Consider the following 23663-nt stretch of genomic DNA (forward strand, 5'->3'; position numbering starts at 1 on the left):
CTCAAGCAATCCGCTTGCCTCAGCCTCTCAAAGTGCCGGGATTATAGGCATGAGCCATTGCACCCAGCTGTCTGTCATTATAATAAAAAGAGGTAAAGCGATTTGAATCTTCTAAAGAGCAACAATGTTTACACAAATAAATGAATGCTTAACAAATACTATCAGCACTAAGATACATCAAGTACATCTAAATTTTATAATTCACCAACTAATTCTGAATTAACCCATAACTTTTTGGGGGCTTCCTCAGAAAGGTAGGAAAAGTCTATAATCTAGTCATACAAAATATTAGAAGAAGTAAGGTAAGATCATGGAACATTAAACTAAAATGAGAATACTTTCAATTCTAAGGTCCTCAGCAAATATCACATAGTTGCAAGACGAGGAATAATAATGTTACTAAGAAGCAACTTAGTACGTAAACATAATATGTAGTAATTCAACGATTAAACAACAGAAAGCATTTACTGTTCATTTACTATAACAAAGGCACTGTTAAATGTGATATATATACACACACACAGGTACATAATCTCATTTGATCCTCCCAATAACCCTGTGAAGTAAGTACTAATGTTATCTCTATTTTACTTATGAGGACTCTGGGGCTTAAAAAGATTAAGAAATTTGACCAATGTGGTCAATCTACGATTTGAACTGAGGTCTGTCTGACTGTAAAACTCTTGACATTGACTCTATACTGTTGCCCTAAAACCCCAGACAAATTCGCCAATGGTGGACTTATACATTATACATCTTTGTTTTCGCTATTATATAGTTAGCACAAATGGCAACTACTAATCAGCATTTGACAAATAGCATATGAATGATAAAGAGCCCAAGAAAACAATGCTTTAGAGAAATGCATCATTACTGTCATAATAAATATTTGGTAACTCCATCAGTTAAATGGTAATATATCAAATGACAGGGAGTTAAGGTAGCATGGATGAACATTAAAAAAAGGAGAAAATATTCTCATGTGTACTAAATATAAGGAGGAAAAAGATGACAAGGCACATTGAGGAGATGGGTTCAAAAGACTTCATGAAAGAGATACACCTAAAAAAAGAGAAGGGGACGAATTCCAGACATAAGATACAATAATAGTATCTGAATAGCAATTAATATTTTTCAAAGTACTTCCATTTATGTTATTTTACTTGATCCCTCAAATAACCTTGTGAGGTGTATAAGATTATTCACATTTCTTTTCCCATATCAGAAATAGGCTGCAGATGTAACACAACTCTACATAAGGGCTCTAATGTGCACCGTCAAAAACAGTGCGCTTCAGGCTGGGCGCGGTGGCTCACGCCTGTAATGCCAGCATCTTGGGAGGCCGAGGCGGGTGGATCACGAGGTCAGGAGATCGAGACCATCCTGGCTAACATGGTGAAACCCCGTCTCTACTAAAAACACAAAAAATTAGCTGGCGTGGTGGTGGGCGCCTATAATCCCAGCTACTCGGGAGGCTGAGCAGGAGAATGGCGTGAACCTGGGAGGCAGAGCTTGCAGTGAGCTGAGATGGCGCCACAGCACTCCAGCCTGAGTGACAGAGTGAGACTTCATCTCAAAAAAAAAAAAAAAAAAAAAAAAAAAAAGCGCACCAGAAAAATAAAGCTGAGATAATGAGAAAATAATGGAGAATTTGCTGGCACTATTCAAAAAAAGATTCACTGCTATTGGCAATGATTTTTTTCCTACATGGTGTTAACTGAGGAGGTGACAAAGTATAAAGAATGTATGCAGTGTTTCTGATTTGGAAGTTAAGCAGATCAGTGGTATTTCAGGAATGGAGCATAATATACCTTACCTAGCAAACACTGAGGATTCTCAGCTTTTCGAACTCTAACAGACCAATGCGGAGCTTGAATAGGATCCAAATCACTAAAACGTAAACCAATAAACATAAGATCCTAATTATGACAATCTGCAAGATTCATGAACTTATTAAAATGCAGTCTAATGAAAACATAGAAGGACAAGCAATCCATTTAGCCTCCCTTAAACTTACTCTTATCCAGATGCATAGAGCCATTTGGATAAGTTTTTAAAAAATAACATCATAAGAAATCAAAGTCCTTAGACAATAAAACACAAAACGGAACATTAAAATCAAAAGAAAACAATAAAAAATGCACATAAAAATTACTAGCAATTTGAGAGTTATTCTACTGAAGTTTTTTAATCTCATTGTACTACTACTCTTAACATACTTACGAATAAACATCATTATCCACAATGATCCCTTCTGTCAGATGAGGCCACATAGTAGCTAAATGGAGTTCACTAAAGTAAAACATAAAATACAACCAAAAGCTTTAATACTGACCCAGCAATTATATTTAATACTTCTAGAAAACTATTCCAAGGAAACAAAAGTATGTTACAGTGGCATTATTTATAATACAACAAACTAGAAACAACTTATTTAGCAAATGGTAGCACATCCTTATTAAGTTAATGTTTTGAAAACATTAATCTCATTATACATAATAGCCAAAAAGCATAAATAACCCACCAACTAATGAATGGATAAACAAAATGTGGCATATCCATACAATGGTATATTTACAGTCATAAAAAGCACAGAAGAACCTTAATTCCCCCTTATCCACAGCCTCACTTTCTGCAGCTTCAGTTACCCTAAATCAACTGCAGTCTGAAAATATTAAGTGAAAAATTCCAGAAAAAAAAATCCATAAATTTAAAATCACATGTTGTTCTGAGTAGCATAGTGAAATCTTGTGCCATCCCACCGCAGTAGGTGAATCATCCCTTTGTCCAGTGTATCTACACTGTCTATGCTACCTGCCCTGTTATTCACTTAGTAACTGTCTTGGTGATCAGAGAGATCACAAGAAAAATGTGCATGGTACAGTGAGATATACTGAGAGAGATAGATCACATTCACATAACTTTTATTAAGGTATATTGTTATAGCTGTTCTATGTTACTATTAGTTATTATTGTCAATCTCTTATCGTGCCTAATTTATATTTATCTTATGTATTTATTTATTTTGTATTACTACATCACCTGGAAATCTTACTGTGCCAAATTTATAAATTAAATTTTACTACTTGTATGTATGCATAGGAAAAAACAGTGTATTTAGTGTGTGGTACTGTCCATGGTTTCAGTCATCCACTGGGGATCTTGCAACATACCAGCTGTGGATAAGGGGTGACTACTGTACTGATTCATGCTACAAGATGGACAAACCTTGAAAACATGCTAATTAAAAGAAGTGAGACACAAAGAAAGCCACATGTCGTATGATTCCATTTATACGAAATGTCCAGAATAGGTAAATCCAAAGAGACAGAAAGTATATCAGTGTTTGCCTAGAGTCAGAGGGTTGAGAAGACTAGGGGGAAATGATGGCTAAGAGGTGAAGAATTTCTTTTTAAGGTTATGAAAATGTTCTGGAATTAGATGATTATGATGGTTGCATAGCTCTGTAAATATTAAAAACCATTGAATTGTACACTTTTAAATAGCGAATTTTATGGCAGGTAAATTATATCTCAAGTTTCAAAAACGTTAGAGATCAGGAATTGGCAAACATTTTCTATAAAGAGCCAGAGAGTAAATATCTTAGGCTTTGTGAACCATGTACAGTCTGTTTTATTTTTTTTCTTTTATAACCTTTAAAAATGTAAACACTATCCTGACTTCACTGACCATACAAAAACAGGCTAATGGCCAGATCTGGCCCAAAGGACACAGTTTGCTGAATTATAGATGAATATTAAATCTCAGAAAGTTTTCATGTAAAATTATAAAATAAAGAAAGGAAATGTAGGTCTTTCTTTCTTTCTTTTTTTGAGACAGAGTCTTGCTCTGTTGCCCAGGTTGGAGTGCAGTGGTGTGATCTTAGCTCACTGCAACCTCTGCCTGCCAGGTTCAAGTGATTCTTGTGCCTCAACCTCTTGAGTAGCTGGGATTACAGGTGTGCGCAACCACACCCATTTAATTTTTATATTCTTTCATAGAGACGGGGTTTTGCCACGTTGGTCAGGCTGGTCTTTAACACCTGACCTCAGGAGTCGCCCACTGAGCCTCCCAAAGTGCTAGGATTACAGGCATGAGCCTGTGCCTGGCCCAGGTGTACATCTTTCTTTATTTCCAGTACTACATTCATCCCAGCAGGCTATAGCATCATAAAGCACAGTAGAATCAATATCAATATAAATTTGAAGTAAAATAGTCCCACAATTCAAATGACAGGTTGAAATTCTCACCTAATAGGATCTTCACAGGCACCAAATGGTAACTTGCCAAACTCCAAACCTCCAACTTCTCCTCCTACAAGGGCATCTATGTCTAAACAAAAGAAATATTTTTCCATCATTTGGGAAAAAATATAGAAGAGTCTATTCTAGTTAAGGCCTTTGGAATATTATAGCTTTATAAGTGTCTACAAGAGAACACATATAGCAAGTCAGCAAGTTAGAGCAAGTTACAGCATACGTAGTCTAACAAATATTTGACTTCCCCAGAGAACGTTATAGTAAAAGGGCACACTTATTTCCTATTTATCCAATATTTCATTCAGGCCATGTATTTTAAATTTTGCCCTTCTCAAATATTCCTTAAATATTACTCAAGAGAATATTATTTCTGTAATTTTTTTTGCACTTTAAAAGAATGTAATTAATATAATCCAAAAAGAGTATCCAAGTATTTAAAAATCTATTCACCAACTACACTAATCAGTTTTGCTGTCAGTAATTTCTGAATAGGAAATTAGTACATTTGTCATCATTAATAACATTATATTTTGGTTGATAGTAAATGGAAATATATAAAGATCAGAAAAGAACCTCCTTTCCATTATGAATGGCACACTAGACTAGAAGAGAACTTAGACGGTAAATCATTCCTCTTAGTTCTGTCTCTCCTGAGGAAGTAATAAGCATTTCTAAAAGTCATCAGAAGGATTTTTTTTCTCTTTGAAATAATACAAATTATGATGTTTAATTATTCACATTACACTAGGATTTCCTAAAATTAAAGCCTACTGAGTTAAGAAAACTTCCCATATTTGCTAAAATCACATCTGATATTTATCTACATCCTAAGTAAATGATTTAAAATTAGTCATCAAATATGAATCAATTACTTGATTCGGTAAATTTTCTCAAGTCAATTCCATTTTTCCAACTAAAGAATGCTTATAATAAGAAAGATCACAATGACTAGCATTGTTACAAGTGAGTTTGTAAAACTTCAAAATTATGAGCACATTTTTATAAATTAGTAAATTAAAAATTATTACTAAAATATAACTGTTTTAGCTGAATTAAAAAGGGAGAAGCAACTCGTGGAGTGAAAAGCGTATTGGGCTTGGAGTTTGACTAGTGTTGTATGCAAACTTTATCACATGGTGACCATATGACTTTAAGCCACTTACATGAGTTCTTTAAAAAACTTACAATCTAAGAAACTTACATCTCTAAGAAAGATAATAATACATGTCTTGGGCCGGGCACAATGGCTCAAACCTCTAATTCCAGCACTTTGGGAAGCTGGGGAGGGTGGATCACCTGAGGTCAGGAGTTCGAGACCAGCCTGGCCAACATGGTGAAACTCCATATCTACTAAAAAATACAAAAATTATCCAGGCATGGTGGTGCATACCTGTACTCAGGAGGCTGAGGCTGAGGCAGGAGAATCGCTTGAACCCAGGAGGCAGAGGTTGCAGTGAGCCGAGATCATGCCACTGCACTCCAGCCTGGGTGACAGAGCAAGACTTTCTCAAAAAACAAAACAAAAGATAATAATAATAATTGTCTCATAGGTAAGTGAAAATTATACAAAATAGCATATAAAATACGAAAAGCACAGTGTCTTGTCCATATTATATTACATGTTCAGTCCCTTTCCCCTTATGAAGGAAAATGTTAAGAATTTATATGACTTTCAACCTACTGAGGGAGAAGGTTAATTATTTTTAATCCCCATTTAAAAAACTTGACAATAGAAGATTAACAAAGATTTATTGGCAATCTTATAGTGCTAAGGTTCTAACTCTTGGGCTTCTTCACAGATCATGAGCAAACCACACTACCTTAGGAAATCTTTAAAACTGCTTTGTAAGAGAGTAGCCTTGGAAAAAAAAAAAGATAAGAATGGACACTTCTAACTAGACGTAGACTATAACTTGTCCAGTGGGTACTGTTATCTGGGAACTAAAATCACCAACACAAACATTTGCGTGTTTCTTCTGATATAAATCTAAAGCTTAGCTTTTATTTCTCTGTTGTAGTTTAGATACGGTCCTTTTATAGTGTACATTAGAGTTGCAAATTATTTTGTGATATATAAAATAAAATAGTAGTAGTACATATAACTGCCAAAAGCTAAGGATATATTACATTAAAAAAAAATTTTTTTTTTTTTTGAGATAGAGTCTCACTCTGTCACCTAGGCTAGAGTACAGTGGTGTAATGTCGGCTCACTGCAACCTCCACCTCCCAGGTTCAAGGGATTCTCCTGCCTCAGCCTCCCAAGTAGCTGGGATTACAGGCTCCTGCCACTGCACCTGGCTAATTTTTGTATTTTTAGTAGAGACAAGGTTTCACCATGTTGGCCAGGCTGGTCTTGAACTCCTGACCTCAGGTGATCTGCCTGCCTTGGCCTCCCAAAGTGCTGGGATTACAGGTGTGAGTCACCATGCCTGGCCTGTATTATATTAATTTTTATATCATCTCATGCCTACCAATTATTTTCAATCCTATAAATAGCCAACTACTTAGAACAAAAATAAACAGTAAAGAATATTAGTTTATTTTATTTCTCTTTAGGGGAGGTAGATTAAAAAATGTTTTCAAGCTAGTGAAATTCTTGTATTTTATAGGTTTGTATTATATTCCTTATTAGATGGGCTTCAATATAATCAAACATATGAAAGAAACACCCATGAATCAAAATGTTAATTAGGACATATGTCCATGAAACTGAGCTTTTCTAGAACTTAGGTAATGTGTTGTTCATACTGCTGTCCTTAGCACTGCCTAGTCTATTACAGGTTAATAATTAATAATTGTTGAATGAATCTGTTTATCAAGGGTAAGCAGGCAAATTGATTTTGATTATATTTCTATAACATACAAGTTAATTATTATTTTCCCCTACGTATATTTTTCTCCTCTGCTTTCCTTGTTTAGCCCCCTTTCTTGAAACAATACTCTCTTTAAAGTTTTTTGCATGTCTGTTCTCATTTTATGAGGGTGAGCTAAGAACAGCTCTGCTCTTATAATAGTCTAAAAACAGACATGTTAATCATTCGCTACATTTATGGCATATAATGTGCCACAGCAAGGGGTGCCCCAGGCTTTTAAAGACAGATTGTCAAACATAGAGTATTACTATCTCTAGAAAACCCACAGTTTTTCTTTAAGAGAAAAAAAAATGATAAGGGCAATGAAAGCAACAATATTACATTTAAAATGAATCACAAATATTTCTAATGTAAAACACTTGAAACTCTTGTTAAGTAATTGTAATTTCTGAATGTATCTTTTCCATTTAAATTCAATAAGTTAAATATAGTTCTCTAAATGCTCTCACCTGGAGGTTGCTGAGGCCAAAAATACTGTTGCCAATCTTGAAGTACATAGGTAAATCGAATAGCAATACTAACTGGAGGCAATGGAGTTAAAGGACATCCCTAGGAAATACATGCAAAGACAATACCATGTAAATGCTGGTACCCTTTCGTATTAACATCAAAATTTCAAACTTATGGAACGGATTAATACTAGCTTTATGAAACTAGATTTTCAGATTCTAGTGTTAAACAATAGGGTGCATATTCTAGTTACTAAAAACATGATATTCTAGCCATTCCAAAGGAAAAATAAGTAACTGAAGTCATTAGAGCCACAGATGCAAAATTTAGGAAATCCTTTTCACAGAAGAAATTCTCACAGTCCAAAAGCTCAAGAGGTGGATCAGAGCTGAACAAGAGGAAAGATCCTATACTAAGCAACAGTACTGGCAATTGTGAGACTAGGTTTTTTTTTTTTTTTTTTTTTTTGAGACGTAGTCTCGCTCTGTCGCCCAGGCTGGAGTGCAGTGGCCGGATCTCAGCTCACTGCAAGCTCCGCCTCCCGGGTTTACGCCATTCTCCTGCCTCAGCCTCCCGAGTAGCTGGGACTACAGGCGCCGCCACCTCGCCCGGCTAGTTTTTTATATTTTTTTAGTAGAGACGGGGTTTCACCGTATTAGCCAGGATGGTCTCGATCTCCTGACCTCGTGATCCGCCCGTCTCAGCCTCCCAAAGTGCTGGGATTACAGGCTTGAGCCACCGCACCCGGCCGAGACTAGGTTTTAAAAAATGGAAAAGTAAACTTTCCAAAGAATCACTGTATTTTTGTCCACATATTTGTGTGTACAGAAGGATTTCCATAATTTCTGCATACTGCTTCCACAAATGTTTTCATTTGATGTAGCTAAAAAAAGTTTCCAAAACAATGCCATAGCTTTAAAATAAAGCTGTTTAAACTGCTATTAGAAAAAGAGATATTACATTCTATTAAGCAAAATGTTCTTTAAGTATCTTTTACTATTTTAATCATAAAACACCATTTCTTACTATTCACTTCAGACATATTAAATGTGAAAAAAAAGGTGATTCATTTTTCAAATAAGTAAAAGTATTAGAAAAGTGTAAGACTTGGTTTGGGGAGAGGATGTCTCTTCTTTCTTTTAAATAAAAATAAACTCAAATGAAAGCCAGCCTTGAATATTTAACCAAAATTTCAGACTAAGAGAAATGAATGCTCACTCACACAAAATAGATTAATGAATCAGTTAACAAAAGAAAACTTAGATTTATCTGTCAATTCAAGAAAAATCACAAAACTTAATACTGTCATTTAAACATCCTATGACCTCAGCTTTCCTTCATAATGCTTAATCTGAACTATTATAAAATAGGACTTAAATATGCATAGGAATCACCTAGGGAACTTGTGAAATGCAGATTCAATACTCTTCTGCATATCTAACCAGTTTCCAGATGCTGCTGTTCAGGAGACTACACTTTGAGTAGCAAAGGAATACATGACATTTACATTTAGCTCAGCAGCAGCATCTATAAATGTCACTAGTAGCTTTAAGAACACCAACTCAGTCTGAAGTCACAAGAGTAGATAGCTGCTCCCAAAAAACTGAATTCAGTTTTGGGCTCCTGTGCCCAACAGCAAGATGAGATTTTGGCTGGTCAGTGTATCAACTTTTTAGTCATGTCCAGATATAAAATGAGCATTCACCTATAATAAGGAGCAAATGTTCTAGAAGCCATAACAAGGCCACTTTGACACATAACCTCTGATCCAGTCACACAGATAAATACAAAAACAGATTCCCAGAAAGAAAAAATTAGGGCCAGGCATGGTGGCTCACACCTGTAATCCCAGCACTTTGGGAGGCCAAGGCGGGAGGATCATTTGAACTCAGGAGTTCAAGACCAGCCTGGCCAACATGGTGAAACCCCATCTCTGCTAAAAATACAAAAACTAGCCGGGCAGTAGTGATGTGTGCCTGTAATCCCAGCTACTTGGGAGGCTGAGGCAGGAGAATCGCTTGATTCCGGGAGGCAGAGGTTGCAGTGCCTCACCACTGCAGTCCAGCTTGGATGACAGAGTGAGACTCCATCTCAAAAAAGAAAGAAGAAAGAGAGAAAGAGAGAAAGAAAGAGAGAGAGAGAGAGAGAGAAAGAGAAAGAGAGAGAGAGAGAGAAAGAGAGAGAGAGAAAGAAAGAAAGAGAGAGAGAGAGAAAGAGAGGGAGGGAAGGAGGGAGGAAAGAAGGAAGGAAGGAAGGAAGGAAGGAAGGAAGGAAGGAAGGAAGGAAGGAAGGAAGGAAGGAAGGAAGGAAGGAAGGAAGGAAGGAAGGAAGGAAGGAAGGATTAGGATGAAAAATGATGGAAATATCTTTGTGGACCCTGGAGGATAAATGAGGTTCAAGGCACACGCCTTAAGGTGTGGAAGGCGGCACTGACAATCTAGGATGAAACCAAAAGGGCTCAGTCCAGAGTGAGGGCATTGCAAGATTCTGCTTAAGCCAGACATTGGGACAGGTAACTCCTGCTTGGCACAATGGCTTTATTGGAAGGTATGGGACTGGGGGCTATTGTGTGAAGGGAAAAAACCCTCACCTGTATGTGGTGAGCAAGCAACCCAAGATTCTAAGACCAGTTATCAAAACCCCAACATTACTACAAAGCAAGAGACTCCAAACACTGTTTTAAGACCTAGTTCTCAAATATTCTGCAGGTAGGGAGTAACCATAAAACTACAAAATCACTAGAGAGGATGGATGGGAGTGAACATTAAAATTTTTAAATGAAACTCATTCAAAATGAGCCTACAAACTAAACTTCTCAAAACATAAAAAAGTAGTTCTAAAAGAGACAAACATCCAAATCAACCGTCATAATATAATACCATAAAATGTAAAGAACATCTCAAGAACTAAGAACGTCTAAACTGAAAAAGACGATGAAGTTATGAGAGTTTTCAAATATTTACAGGATTAAACTTAAGCACCCAAACCAGCTCTTAAGTTCAATTTTCTCAAATCAATTTTGAGAGATGTTTCTTATCAAAAAAATAAGTTTTAGGTTTGTCAGATGATGAAATAAACTGATTAAAAACTTTTTTTAAAGTACTGCTAACAAATAGCCAAGATCTAAGTTGGGTTCCACAGATCAATGTATTCCCTACCTTCAAAAAAGAGATGTGACATAAAAGATCTTAAGATAATATTCATTAATGATTTCTTTTTTTTTTTTTTTTTTTTTTGAGACGGAGTCTCGCTCTGCCGCCCAGGCTGGAGTGCAGTGGCCGGATCTCAGCTCACTGCAAGCTCCGCAGCTCCGCCTCCCGGGTTCACGCCATTCTCCTGCCTCAGCCTCCCGAGTAGCTGGGACTACAGGCGCCCGCCACTTCACCCGGCTCATTTTTTGTATTTTTAGTAGAGACGGGGTTTCACCGTGTTAGCCAGGATGGTCTCGATCTCCTGACCTCGTGATCCGCCCGTCTCGGCCTCCCAAAGTGCTGGGATTACAGGCTTGAGCCACCGCGCCCGGCCTTCATTAATGATTTCTTAAGAAGAAGGACTAAGGCCCAGCACGGTGGCTCCCGCCTGTTATCTTGGTACTTTGGGAGGCTGAGCAGGCGGACTGCTTGAGCCTAGGAGTTTAAGACCAGCCAGAGCAACATGGTGAAACCCTGTCTCTACAAAAAATACAAAGATTAGCTGTGTGTGGTGATGCACACCTACAGTCCCAACTACTCAGGAGGCAGAGGTGGGAAGATTCAGTGACCCCAGGAGGTTGAGGCTACAGTGAGCCGTAATCACGCCCTACACTGCAGCCTGGGTGATAGAGTGAGACCCTGTCTCAAAAAAAAAGAAAAGAAGAGGAAGAGGAAGAAGAGGAAGAGGAGGAGGAAGAGGAGGAGGAAGAGGAGGAGGAAGAGGAGGAGGAAGAGGAGGAGGAAGAGGAGGAGGAGGAGGAGGAGGAGGAGGAAGAAGAAGAAGAAGAAGAAGAAGAAGAAGAAGAAGAAGAAGAAGAAGAAGAAGAAGAAGAAGAAGAGGAAGAAGAAATAAGGCACTGATATTTCCATGTGACCAGAAATTTGATCTAAAAATTTTAAATATAATTGAAGACTTACGGTAAGAGCAAAGGAAAACTAATGGAGAAGATACTAATACATACTTGCCTTTTACAAAAATTTCCCAAACTATATGTGGAATTAAACAGTACCTACAGCACTTCAGAGCCCAGAAGGTTTTTGAAAAGAATATTACATATATACATGGAATTCTCTAAAATCGAAGCATCTGTAATTTTTCTAATGGAGATAATCACAAGCCACTGCTAACAGTTGTCACTTTGAGGAGACAGGCGGAGAGGTAAAAGAAGCTTTTACTTTAATTTCCTAACCTGGTAAATGCATTACTTTTTTTTAATATCAAAGGTATTTATCTAGTTGGTAATAATTCTACCAGCACATATTTAGGTCCTCAACACTAAAAACATATTTTTATGATTAAATTCTAATCCTAAATATCTTTCTAACAAATGTTACCTATTTAAAAAGAAATTTCAGCAATTTTTTCTTATAATTCTTTTTCTTTTGAAAATTCTCAAACCTTCAGAAAGGCTGGAAAACTTGTACAATGAACACTCATATGACTTTCACAGAGTTCATAATCATTAACACTTTGCCACACATACACATATATATATTACGCATACGACATTTTTTTGGCTGAACCTTCTGAAAAAGGTAGGCATCATAACAATTCACCCTTAAATACGTTAGCATGTAATTCCTAAGAACAAAGACATTATTCTATACAACTATAATACAATTATCACACTCAATTTAACGCTGATACTATTTTCTAATATACAGTCCATATTAAAATCATCCCAATTGTCCCAATAATGTCCTTACTATTTTGTTTTGATAAAGGATCCAATCAAGAATCATGCGTTGCATTTAGCTGTCAGGTCCCATTATCTCCTTAAATCTAAATTGCTTCCAGCCTTTATTTTGCCTATCATCATACTGACCAGTTACTGCTGCAAAACAGGGCTCACTTTGGAAATATGTGATTGCTTCCTCATGGTTTGATTTATAGTATGTTAAACATTTTGGCATGAATGCCACATATGTAATTATATATCATAATTAATATATTTATAATCAATATACTTCATTATAATATACACATAATCAATATCCTAATCAATATATTTATATATTTAAGTGCTAAAGCTGCCACTATCTCACATAAGTGGCCAAATGTGATTAATAGCCATCACACGACACATGATGTCAGTTTATTAATCAACTGTGAGATAGTGTCATGTTTAGCACTTAACATACTCCAAATTTAAATCAGCATCCTAATAACCTAAGAGTAATATTTCTCTAAGTAGAGGATCCCCTCTACTACTTGGTTATCTAGCTTTCTCTATTTTCTAGAGGTATTCACAAACAGCTTCTCAACTCAAGCCCTAATCAGCCCCATTCCCCCAAGCCCCCCAGAGCAGCACAGGCAAGTCCTCCATAGCTACAGACAGTGTTGTTATAGAATATAAGAATATATTTAGCATGTCCCATTTAGCCCTGCTGCTCTCAGGCCTAGGATATAAGCCAGATTAACCACGAAAATTAACTCAAAGAAAGATTTGGGGGGAAAAATGCAATTCAGAACCCAAAGGGTTTAGACCTTAAGGAGTTCATAGTCAAATGCTTCAAATGCTCAAACAAGCAGCTACCTGAGCCCCATTAAGCTTGGGAGACTGGCAATATTGCCAACAGAGGACAAGGAGTAGAAGATACACAGTCAATAAATGCTAACAGACCGAACAAACAAACAAATCAGTTGTTGCTTTAGCATTAGTACACTAAAAATATAACTGGATATTTTGTTTCTTTGAAATTACAAAGTAATTTATGTAGTCACTTATAGCTTTCTTCCAAGCAATTACATTATCAATATTATAGAGAAATGTTTCTATATGCTGCCAAAAATGATCAAATCTCTACTTTTATGTGGATCTCGGATAAGACTGACAATATCAATCGCAACTCACAATCTTTGATTTGAAGATATCCAGCAGACCTGATAAGTGAGTGTACTGATTTGGCACTTTTCTAAGATGAACCATTTCGAAGTCAGTTCGTACACCAGGACCTTGACATTCTCCTACATACATTCTTCGCCATTTGTGGTGAATCTGCACAAAGAGCGGCACCTGACTGCAGGACATGATTAAATAGGAATAGAATACAAGCTCATTAAACATTAAACCTGAACCTCAAATTTTTTCCAAATTATTTTAATCTCAAGAATTTAAAAGCACTAAACTGGAAACACAACAAAAACACAGGTTTGTGTTCATAACAAAGACATTCTGAGTTCCTTTTTCTCCCTATACTACTAAACTACAGAAACTATCACCTAGAAGTACTTTGATTAGTCTGAAAAATTGTTTTAGAACAGCCAACTAAAAGTCAGAAAACATCAGAATGAAAACTGTCTTGCATAAAAGTGATTATTTCATATTAGTCTTTCCAAATTAACAATAAAACCTAACTCACAGGTATTAAACAATATAAATTAAGCCAGTATTGTGGTGAAATATTTTTCACATCATTTAAAGACAAAGTAGGGCTCCTAAGCACAAGAAGGTTGTGATGTGCCTTATAGAGAAAATACATGTTAATAAACGTATTTTCCCAGAAGCATCGTTCATGCACAAGTTACATTGCTTTTGGCTACAAGTTCAATGTTAATGACTCAACATTGTATATTAAATAAGCTATCTTTAAACAGAAACACACATAAGAGAAGGTTATGTATTAACTGGTTGACAAAAAATGTGGCCAGAGGCTCGAAGGAACCATATTTCTCCTTGGAGAAATAGGTGAGGAATTGATAACTCAGTGTTGGTGGCAACTTTAAAGCACACAACTACCTTAAATAACAAGAAAGGATTGTACAGATACATCCCCAAGTTAATAATCCTATAGCAGTAACTATTCTAGCAAAATTATTCACTTAGGATACACCACGGAGTATATCCACTAAAATAAATTAATTATTCCCCAGTAGATTTAGAGTATCATAGTCTATTCAATACACAAATGAAATATAATTCAAAACAGCAGAACAGTGATTAAACAAATTTCATCTTCTTCAATACTTCCATTTAAGAATAGGGTCTAAAGGTACTGAAAATTAACTTTTAAAAAAGTTATTCCAAATACACACTGAATTATTTCAGGAAGATTACCTTTAGAAATGGCCTCCATTTAGGTTTTACTAGTTTTGTCCTTATATACCAAATTCCAGTATAAAAATATGCAGGTATATTGTTAAAAGAAAAATTTTCAACTAATTAAACTTAATGGAGTTTATTTAAGGCTGGGCACAGTATCTTATGCCTAAAATCCTAGCACTATGGAAGGCTGAGGCGGGCGGATCGTCTGAGGTCAGGAGTTTGAGACCAGCCTGGTCAACACAGTGAAACCCCATCTCTACTGAAAATTTAAAAAATAAAAATAAAATCAGCCAAGGGTGGTGCACACCTGTACTCCCAGATACTTGGGAGGCTGAGGCAGAAGAGTCACTTGAACTCAGGAGGTGGAGGCTGCAGTGAGCCCAGACTGTGCCACTGCACTCCAGCCTGGGCGACAGAGCAAGACTGTCTCAAAAAAATAAATAAATAAATAAATAAAACATTTATTTGAGCAAAGAATGAGTTGAGAATCACATAGTCTTCAGAACCAGTGGAGGTTCAGACAGATCAGCTCTGTAAGGTGGGCAGGCAGCATTTATAGACAGAAAATGGAAGTAAGGTACAGAAACAGCTTGATTGGTTACAGTTCCGAGTTTGCTTTATTTGTGCATACTCTGATCAGTTGGCCTGTGATTGACTGAACCTAAGCTGCTGTGATTGGCTGGGACTCAGTGAATTGTTCCAAAAGTATACTCCCAAATTAAGCTTTCAGTTTGTACATGTAATAAGTTAGGTAGCAGTTCTTTATACAGGGAGCAGGTACAGAGGTAACCTCAAGACAAATTTAGTTTAACAATATATATGCACTAAGTTCCTAATTACAACAAAAAAGCTAACATGTAATAACTGTTTGCCTTCGTAAATTACTGTTAAAAACAGTTTTTTTGTCTAGATTTTAAAAAATGTCCACTCACCAGCCAGTGTTTCCCAAGGCAATAGAAACAGAACTCAGAAGAAGGTTGCACTTAGATTCGCTGAGAACAGCATCACTGTGTGCAGCGGGAGCAATCACCACGAACTCACGCAGCCCATACCTTAAAAAAAAGAATTAACTGCATTAAACAGGGGAAACCTCAGAACAAAAATCCATTACTTGAAAAACACAAAAAAATTTCCTTACAGAAAATTTAACAAGTCAGGTTCAAACTACAGGTGTTTCTTTTAATGGCAACCAAACCTACAAGAACTCAATTTTAAGAAGCACTTCTATCATCCACCTACTAGTTCCCCTCTATTCTTTACAAATTAGAAACAATTAGAAACAATCTGCTGAAATCTAAATTTGATTCAGCTAAAACAGGCTCAGATATATTTGCATGCCCATCTCTGTGTGTGTGTGTGTGTGTGTGTGTGTCTGTGTGTGTGTGTGAGAGACAGACTTTTTCCGCTTTGCCTACTTTATGTTGTATACTCATGTGTTTACTAACAAGTTGATCACACGGGTGTATTCATAAGACCACTGTAATACTGATGTCATTGTTGCTGCTTGAGAAAAAAGGTCAACAGCTGATTCCTTAAACAACTGTCACAGAATGGCTGGGCTGAGAACGCTGCCCAGAGCCCTGCAGCTGGTGGGAGAGGTGTCTGGTAGGAGAGGTGTGAGTGGGAGAGGCGTCTGATGCCTCGACCTGCTGCTTCACATCTCTCACTCGAGTTTCTTCTGGTTTCATACTGTTTAACCCCTCTGTGCTTTAGCAGCTGTGACCTTGACTTCATTGCTTCATCCAGTGCAGGTCTGAGTTACTGAAGACACCAAAGTGTTTCCCTTTCAGCTTGAAAACCAGGCAGGTTTACATATGGGTTTCAGTGTATTTGCCTTTGAACCCTTAACTAAACTTCAGTGTTTTGGCTGGTGTTGAATATCTTTAACTGGGGTGACCTCGGACGGTGCTACGGTTTACCGTCTCCAGCTTCCACCTTTCCAGAAACCCTTGTGGAAGGCAGTGTCGGCTGCAGGTTTTATCATCATGTTGCAGTTTGAGGTCACCACTATTTGGGGGACAAGCTTGCGTCCTGCTGAGGGGCAGGGTTTTTAGCAGAGGGTCAGTGGTGGGGCTGAGCCATTGTGGAGGTGGCCCCAGGGGTCGTATGGCCATGCGCATGGCCATGCTCTAACACATTCCGTGTGGCCTGCTCAGAGTTGGATGCCACCTTTGGGCAAGGTTTACAGTCTATTTTCTGAAGTTTTAAGTATTTTAAGAGGTATTGAGACTAATGAATATAATAGTTCAGTAATTTAAATGTTTGTTTTTAATGGAAGGATTTTTATTAAAAAGAAGCTAATTGACATGGAAATGTCAGTGAAATTTCTTACCTGCAAAGAAAGTGAATATTTTGTATTTAAGTAAACTATAATGAGCACATTTTAAGAATAAAGAAATCTGATAATTGAAAGGAAAAAAAAAGAATTTGCTGAAATCACAAGGACCATTAAACAATAGTTTTGCCTTCAAAGTTAAGTTTACAAGATAAAAGAAGAAAGCAAGTATTGAAACTTTGCTTTAATGAAATGATACCACTAAGTCTGCAAATGAAGAAAGTTTGACAGATTCCCTAAACTGCAGGAAAATTATCAGCAATGATGTATATGTCCTTTCTAAATGTGAGAACACAGTTTACTAAGTATCCAAATTAAGGAATTCTTGTGTTCTTTTACTCAATAACACATTAAAAAGGGGTAAAAAAATTATCATAAAACAGCTAATCTTGCTATGACATCTACATTAATTAAAACTTCTCATTCAGTTGCCATATCCTTTAAAGTCATAAATTTGCTGCCGAACTTTTATGAAAATATACAGTCAAATTGATTATCTTGTCTACTGAAAATCCCTCTTATTCACTCTTTAGTGTATTTATATTTAATATTTTTTGAATCAAGAAAATAACTTATGAGAGATATTACTCATTTGTCTAATTTATTACCTCTGATATATAAAGAGTTATTAATGCTTATTTTTATAAACATCCTACTCAAGAAATCCCCCAAACAGGAGTAATGATTTAAAAAATTAAGTCTAATTCATAATGTTTATTATTTACATGACAAAAACTTACTTCATTTCCTCACCCTACCTCCACCCTCCTAGCCTGAAATCAATATTAGTTATATAGAGACAGCATAAAATAATGAAAATAATCTAGAGCTTTAAAAACTAAGCTCTAAAGATCTTTGAAAAATAGTTTTCTTTTTTTCAAATGTCCCTGGAAGAAAGAAAACAAAACAAAACAAGTGAACATCCCCCTGTTCCATCCTTTGTACTTGCATAAAATCCCTGTCAACAGTCTCTTGGTTATTCTTCCACAAATGTTCCATTTACCACATAACCACCCTACCCTCAAATATGATTATACTATTTGTATACACTTTGTAAAGCTTCTTTTCAAAGGACAGTACCCTACTGATCAGGACTTTATTTGCAGTTTTATGCTGCTGCAACAATACTGCAACTGTCTTTCTACATGTATATCTCTATAACAAATTTCTAGTGGTTGCTGGATAAAATAACATTTGCATTTTTACACTGATAGCTGTTCCAACCTTCTTACTATAAACACACACAATGCCACTGTATACAAGCCATGAATAACAAGCCAAACTGAATTGCAATTTATCTGCAATCTACCTTCTATCCCCTAAGCCTTTCTTTCCTCTTTCTATTGATAAAATGTCTCCCTCTCATCCACTCTACTACCATTACTAAATACCCAAATCCTGACAAGTTCTTTAAAGATTTCCCTTGCCAGGTGTGGTGGCTCACACCTGTAATGCCAGTATCTTGGCAGGCCAAGGCAGGAGGATCACTTGAGCTTAGGAGTTCAAGACCAGCCTAGGCAACATAGCAAGACCCACTCTCTATAAAAAATTGTAAAAATTAGTTGGGCATGGTGGAGAGCACCTGTAGTCCCAGCAGCTTGGGAGGCTGAGGTGGGATAACAGATTGAGGCGAGAAGGTCGAGGCTGTAGTGAGCCATAATGACACCACTGCACTCCAGCCTGGGAAGCAGAGTGAGACCTCATCTCAAAAACAAACAAACAAACAAAATTTACCTCAAATATCACCCCATCACTCTTGATAAACGTACTCTCTTCTTTATGATCTTCAAAATGTCAATATAAGGCATTACTTTTTCCTCAATAGGTCTACTTGAATCCTGAGACTACGTCTTCATCAAAAGTAAACAAACATTAAGTGGGAGATTTAAAAAAAAACAAAAAAACAAAAATCAACAACAACAAAAAAACAACCAACCCGATTTTAAAACGGGCAAAGGATTTGGATGGATGTCACTCAAAAGAAAATGTACAAAGGCTGGGAGCCGTGGCTCACAGCTGTAATCCCAGCACGCTGGGAGGCTGACGCAGATGGATCATGAAGTCAGGAGATCAAGACCACCCTGGCTAACATGGTGAAACCCCATCTCTACTAAAAAAATACAAAAAAATTAGGCGGGTGTGGTGGTGGGTGCCTGTAGTCCCAGCTACTCAGGAGGCTGAGGCAGGAACATGGTGTGAACCCAGCAGGCAGAGCTAGCAGTGAGCCAAGATCACACCACTGCACTCCAGCCTGGGCAACAGAGCAAGACCCCATCTCAAAAAAAGAAAAGAAAAGAAAAGAAAATATGAAAATGGCAAATAAGCACATGAAAAAATCCTCAATATCACTAATCTTAGAGGAACACAAATCAGATCTACTATGACATACCACCTCATAACCATTAGGATGGCTATTACCAAAGAAACCAACAATAAGTGTTAGCAAGGATGCAGAGAAATTAAAATCCTTGGGCATTGCTGGTAGAAATATAAAACAGCTAAGCAGTATAGATTATTTTTTAAAATGAACACTAACCATTTGATCCAGAGAAATGAAAACAGAGATTGAAATAGATATTTGTGCACCCATGTCCATAGCAGAGTTATTCACAGTAGCCAAAAGGGAGAAACAATCCAAATGTCCATCAACAGATGAATGGATCAATGTGGTATATACATACAATGGAATATTATTTAGCCTTAAAAAGAATAAAATCTGATACATATTGCAACACAGCTGAACTTAGAAGACATTATGCTAGATGAAATAAAAGCCAGTGAAAAAAGGGCAAATGTTACATGATTCCACTTACATGAGGTACTAAAAGAATCAAAGTCATAGAGAGAAAGTAGAATGCTGGTTCCAGTGGCTAAGAGGGACAGGAGAGAAGTCATTGTTTAAGGGTTACAGTTTCAGTATAGGATGATAAAGTTCTGAAGGACAGTGGTGATGGTTGCTCAAAAATGTGAATGTACTCAATACCACTGAACTGTACAGTTAGAAATGGTTAAAATGGCAAATTTTGTTATGGATGTTTCACCACAATAAAAAAGTTAAATATAAAAGAATGAGAAAAAACTAATACACATTTTATAGAATAAGAAATATAGGCCGGGCGCAGTGGCTCAAGCCTGTAATCCCAGCACTTTGGGAGGCCGAGACGGGCGGATCACGAGGTCAGGAGATCGAGACCATCCTGGCTAATACGGTGAAACCCTGTCTCTACTTAAAAATACAAAAAACTAGCCGGGCGACGAGGCAGGCGCCTGTAGTCCCAGCTACTCGGGAGGCTGAGGCAGGAGAATGGCGTAAACCCGGGAGGCGGAGCTTGCAGTGAGCTGAGATCCGGCCACTGCACTCCAGCCTGGGTGGCAGAGCAAGACTCCGTCTCTCAAAAAAAAAAAAAAAAATATAAATGGTTAATAAGTCTATTAAGAGATGTTCAATCTCACAATTAAAAAATAAAAATTAAACAAGATACCACTGTGGCAAAAAATATAAAATACTGATAGACTCCAGTGTTGGCAAGAGTGCTGGGATATGCCACAGGTGGTGATATAAACTTTAAAAGCATTTTTAGGCTGAGATGGGAAGATCACTTGAGGTCAGAAGTTCAAGACCAGCCTGGCAAACATAGTGAGACTCCATCTCTACAAAAAATTTAAAAATTAGCTTTGCATGGTGGTGTGCACCTGTACTCCTAGCTACTCAGGTGGCTGAGACAGGAGGATCACTTGAGCCCAGGAAGTCGACACTGCAGGGAGTCATGATCACACCACTGCACTCCAGCCTGGTGATAGAGCAAGGCCTTGTCTCTTAATAAAAAATTTTTTAAAAAAACATTTTTGGAGAGCAAAAGGGCAGAATATATCAATAGTTAAAATGGACAAAACTCAAACGAAGTACACATATCTTTATATCTATGCTACAAAACCATTCATATAAATGCAAAAAGGTGTACATAGAGTAATATTCACTATAATATTTTAATTCAATTGTAAAAATCTAGAAACAACCTAAATATTTTTCAACAGAGGAATGGCAAAATAATTACGGTTACCACCACCAATACCACCACACACACACATAATAAAGAGATAATCTATATTCACGAATAGGAAGATAATATTATCAAGATATCAGTTCTTTCCAACTTCATCTACAGATTTAATGCAATCTCAATCAAAATCTCAGCAAGTTGTCATGAGGATATCCACAAACTGATTCTAAAGTTTATAAGCAGAAGCAAAAAAAGACTCAAAGTAGCCAATAAAATATTGAAGAAGAAAGTTGGAGAACTAACACTATCAAACTTCAAGTACTACTATAAAGCTACAGAAATCAATACAGTGTGGTAACGGCAAAAGAACAGACAAATGGAGATCAATGGAACAGAATAGAGAGGCTAGAAATAGACCCACATAAATATAGTCAACTAATCTCTGAAAAGGAACAGAGGCAATACAATGGAGATAGTCTTTTCAACAAATGGTGCTAGAACAACTGGGCATCCACATGCAAAAAAATTTATCTAGACAGGCTTTACATTCTCCATAAAAACTAACTTAACATGGATTACAGACTTGAATATAATGCAAAGTTATAAAACTCCTAGAACACAGAATAAAATCTAGATAACTTTGGGTTTGCTGATGACCTTTCAGATGCAACACCAAAGGCACAATCCAGAAAAGAACAACCTGATACGCTAGACTTCACTAAAATTAAAAATTTCTGCTCTGCAAAAGACACCGTCAAGAGAATGAAAGAGACAGCCATAGTCTGGGAGAAAATATCTGCAAAAGATTTCAGATAGAGGACTGTCATCTAGAATCTACAGAGAACTCTTAAAACTCAAAAATAAGAACATAATTCAAGTTTAAAAAAAAAAAAAAGGCCCAAAGGCTTCAACCAGACACCTCACCCAAGAAGATATAAAGATAGCAAACAACCATATGAAAAGATGCTCCATATCACATGTAATCAGGGAAGTGAAATTAAAACAACAGTGAGAGACCACTATATACCTACTAGGGTGAGTTTCATTAATAAATCTTTATATTTCCTACAATTTCTAGCCCAGTAACTTAAATTTATTAGATCAAATGTATCAACACAAATTAAAATGTCACAATTGCACTTCTTAATAAAAGAACTGTTTCTTCTGAATAACAGACTGCATATGTCTACTAAATACTATATTTAAATATAAATGTGTCTTAGCATCCCATCCTCCAAATGAGAAAGGTAGGACAATCGACCATTCATTTTTGGTTTAAGATGCATTTTTCTTTCCTGCACCAATAAAGACCAAAAGTAACAACAACAAAAAGTTAACCAATATTTGATATATTTGTTGTTACTCTCACATAGGCAAATCATAAAACGATACCACTTACTTTGAATGTTCCCATTCTACAACTCTCACATATATTACTTTAGAAAGAAACAGATTAAGGACCTTTAAAAAAAAATGGTATAAAAAAGTTAAATACCTACCACTTACAAAAATACCTGGGAAATTGGAGGTGTTCAAACAACAATTCATTTTTTGAATTTATTTTTAGTAATTTTTTAAGATATTACAATACATATCTTTAATTTATAATGTATTCAGGTTATTCCAGTAAAATCTAGCAATTTTATACAGTATAGCTCCATTCCCTCCCCCTCTTCCTTTGTGCAATACTGTCATATATATTACATATATGTTATAAACCCAACAATACAGTGCTGTCACTATTGCTTAAGCAATCTTATGCTTTTTTAAAAAATTATGAGAATATATTTATTGTATTTACTAGAGTATTTCCAATGCTCTTCATTCCTTCCTATGGATTCAAGTTACCCTCTATTTCTTTTAATATTACTTGTAAGGCAAGGATGAATTCTGTCAATCTTTGTTTACATGACAATGTCATTATTTCACCCTTTTTTTTTTTTTTTTTTTTTTTTTTTTGAGACGGAGTCTCACTCTGTCGCCCAGGCTGGAGTGCAGTGGCCAGATCTCAGCTCACTGTAAGCTCCACCTCCTGGGTTCACGCCATTCTCCTGCCTCAGCCTCCCGAGTAGCTGGGACTGCAGGCGCCCGCCACCACGTCCAGCTAATTTTTTGTATTTTTTAGTAGAGATGGAGTTTCACCGTGTTAGCCAGGATGGTCTTGATCTCCTGACCTCGTGATCCACCCATCTCGGCCTCCCAAAGTGCTGGGACTACAGGCTTGAGCCACCGCGCCCGGCCTCACCTTTATTTTTGAAATATAGTTTCACTGGATATAGAATTCTTGGTCAACAGTGGTTTCTTTTTACCCCTTTCAGAACTTTGTGTCACTGCACTGCCCTCTGGCCTCCATTGTTTCTGATGAGAAGTCAGTCAAGAGTATTGTTCTCTTGTAAATGACAAGTCATTTTTCTTTTGCTGCCTACAAGATTTTCTTTCCATCTAAGGGATTCAGCAGGTTGCCCATACTATGTCTAGGGGTGGTTCTCTTTTGTGTTTATCCTACTT

At 36.7% G+C, this 23663-nt stretch overlaps 1 protein-coding gene across 3 annotated transcripts in view; it reads right to left on the minus strand.

The window, feature by feature from the left end:
- RAB3GAP1 (RAB3 GTPase activating protein catalytic subunit 1) overlaps positions 1 to 23663 on the minus strand; it is a 112875-nt gene that overhangs the window by 39649 nt on the left and 49563 nt on the right. For all 3 annotated transcript variants that reach the window (XR_004053204.1, XM_010367401.2, XM_010367394.2), the window contains exons 6-11: positions 15752 to 15871; positions 13629 to 13794; positions 7582 to 7681; positions 4251 to 4332; positions 2224 to 2292; positions 1817 to 1890 (exon numbers count right to left, since the gene is read on the minus strand). Coding sequence is in view for 2 of the 3 variants with exons in the window: in XM_010367401.2 (XP_010365703.1) it covers positions 1817 to 1890; positions 2224 to 2292; positions 4251 to 4332; positions 7582 to 7681; positions 13629 to 13794; positions 15752 to 15871 (611 nt within the window). In the remaining variant the exon portion in view is untranslated. The remainder of the gene's footprint in view (positions 1 to 1816; positions 1891 to 2223; positions 2293 to 4250; positions 4333 to 7581; positions 7682 to 13628; positions 13795 to 15751; positions 15872 to 23663) is intronic.

The sequence above is a fragment of the Rhinopithecus roxellana genome, chromosome 14, assembly GCF_007565055.1.
Source record: "Rhinopithecus roxellana isolate Shanxi Qingling chromosome 14, ASM756505v1, whole genome shotgun sequence".
NCBI lineage: Eukaryota > Metazoa > Chordata > Mammalia > Primates > Cercopithecidae > Rhinopithecus > Rhinopithecus roxellana.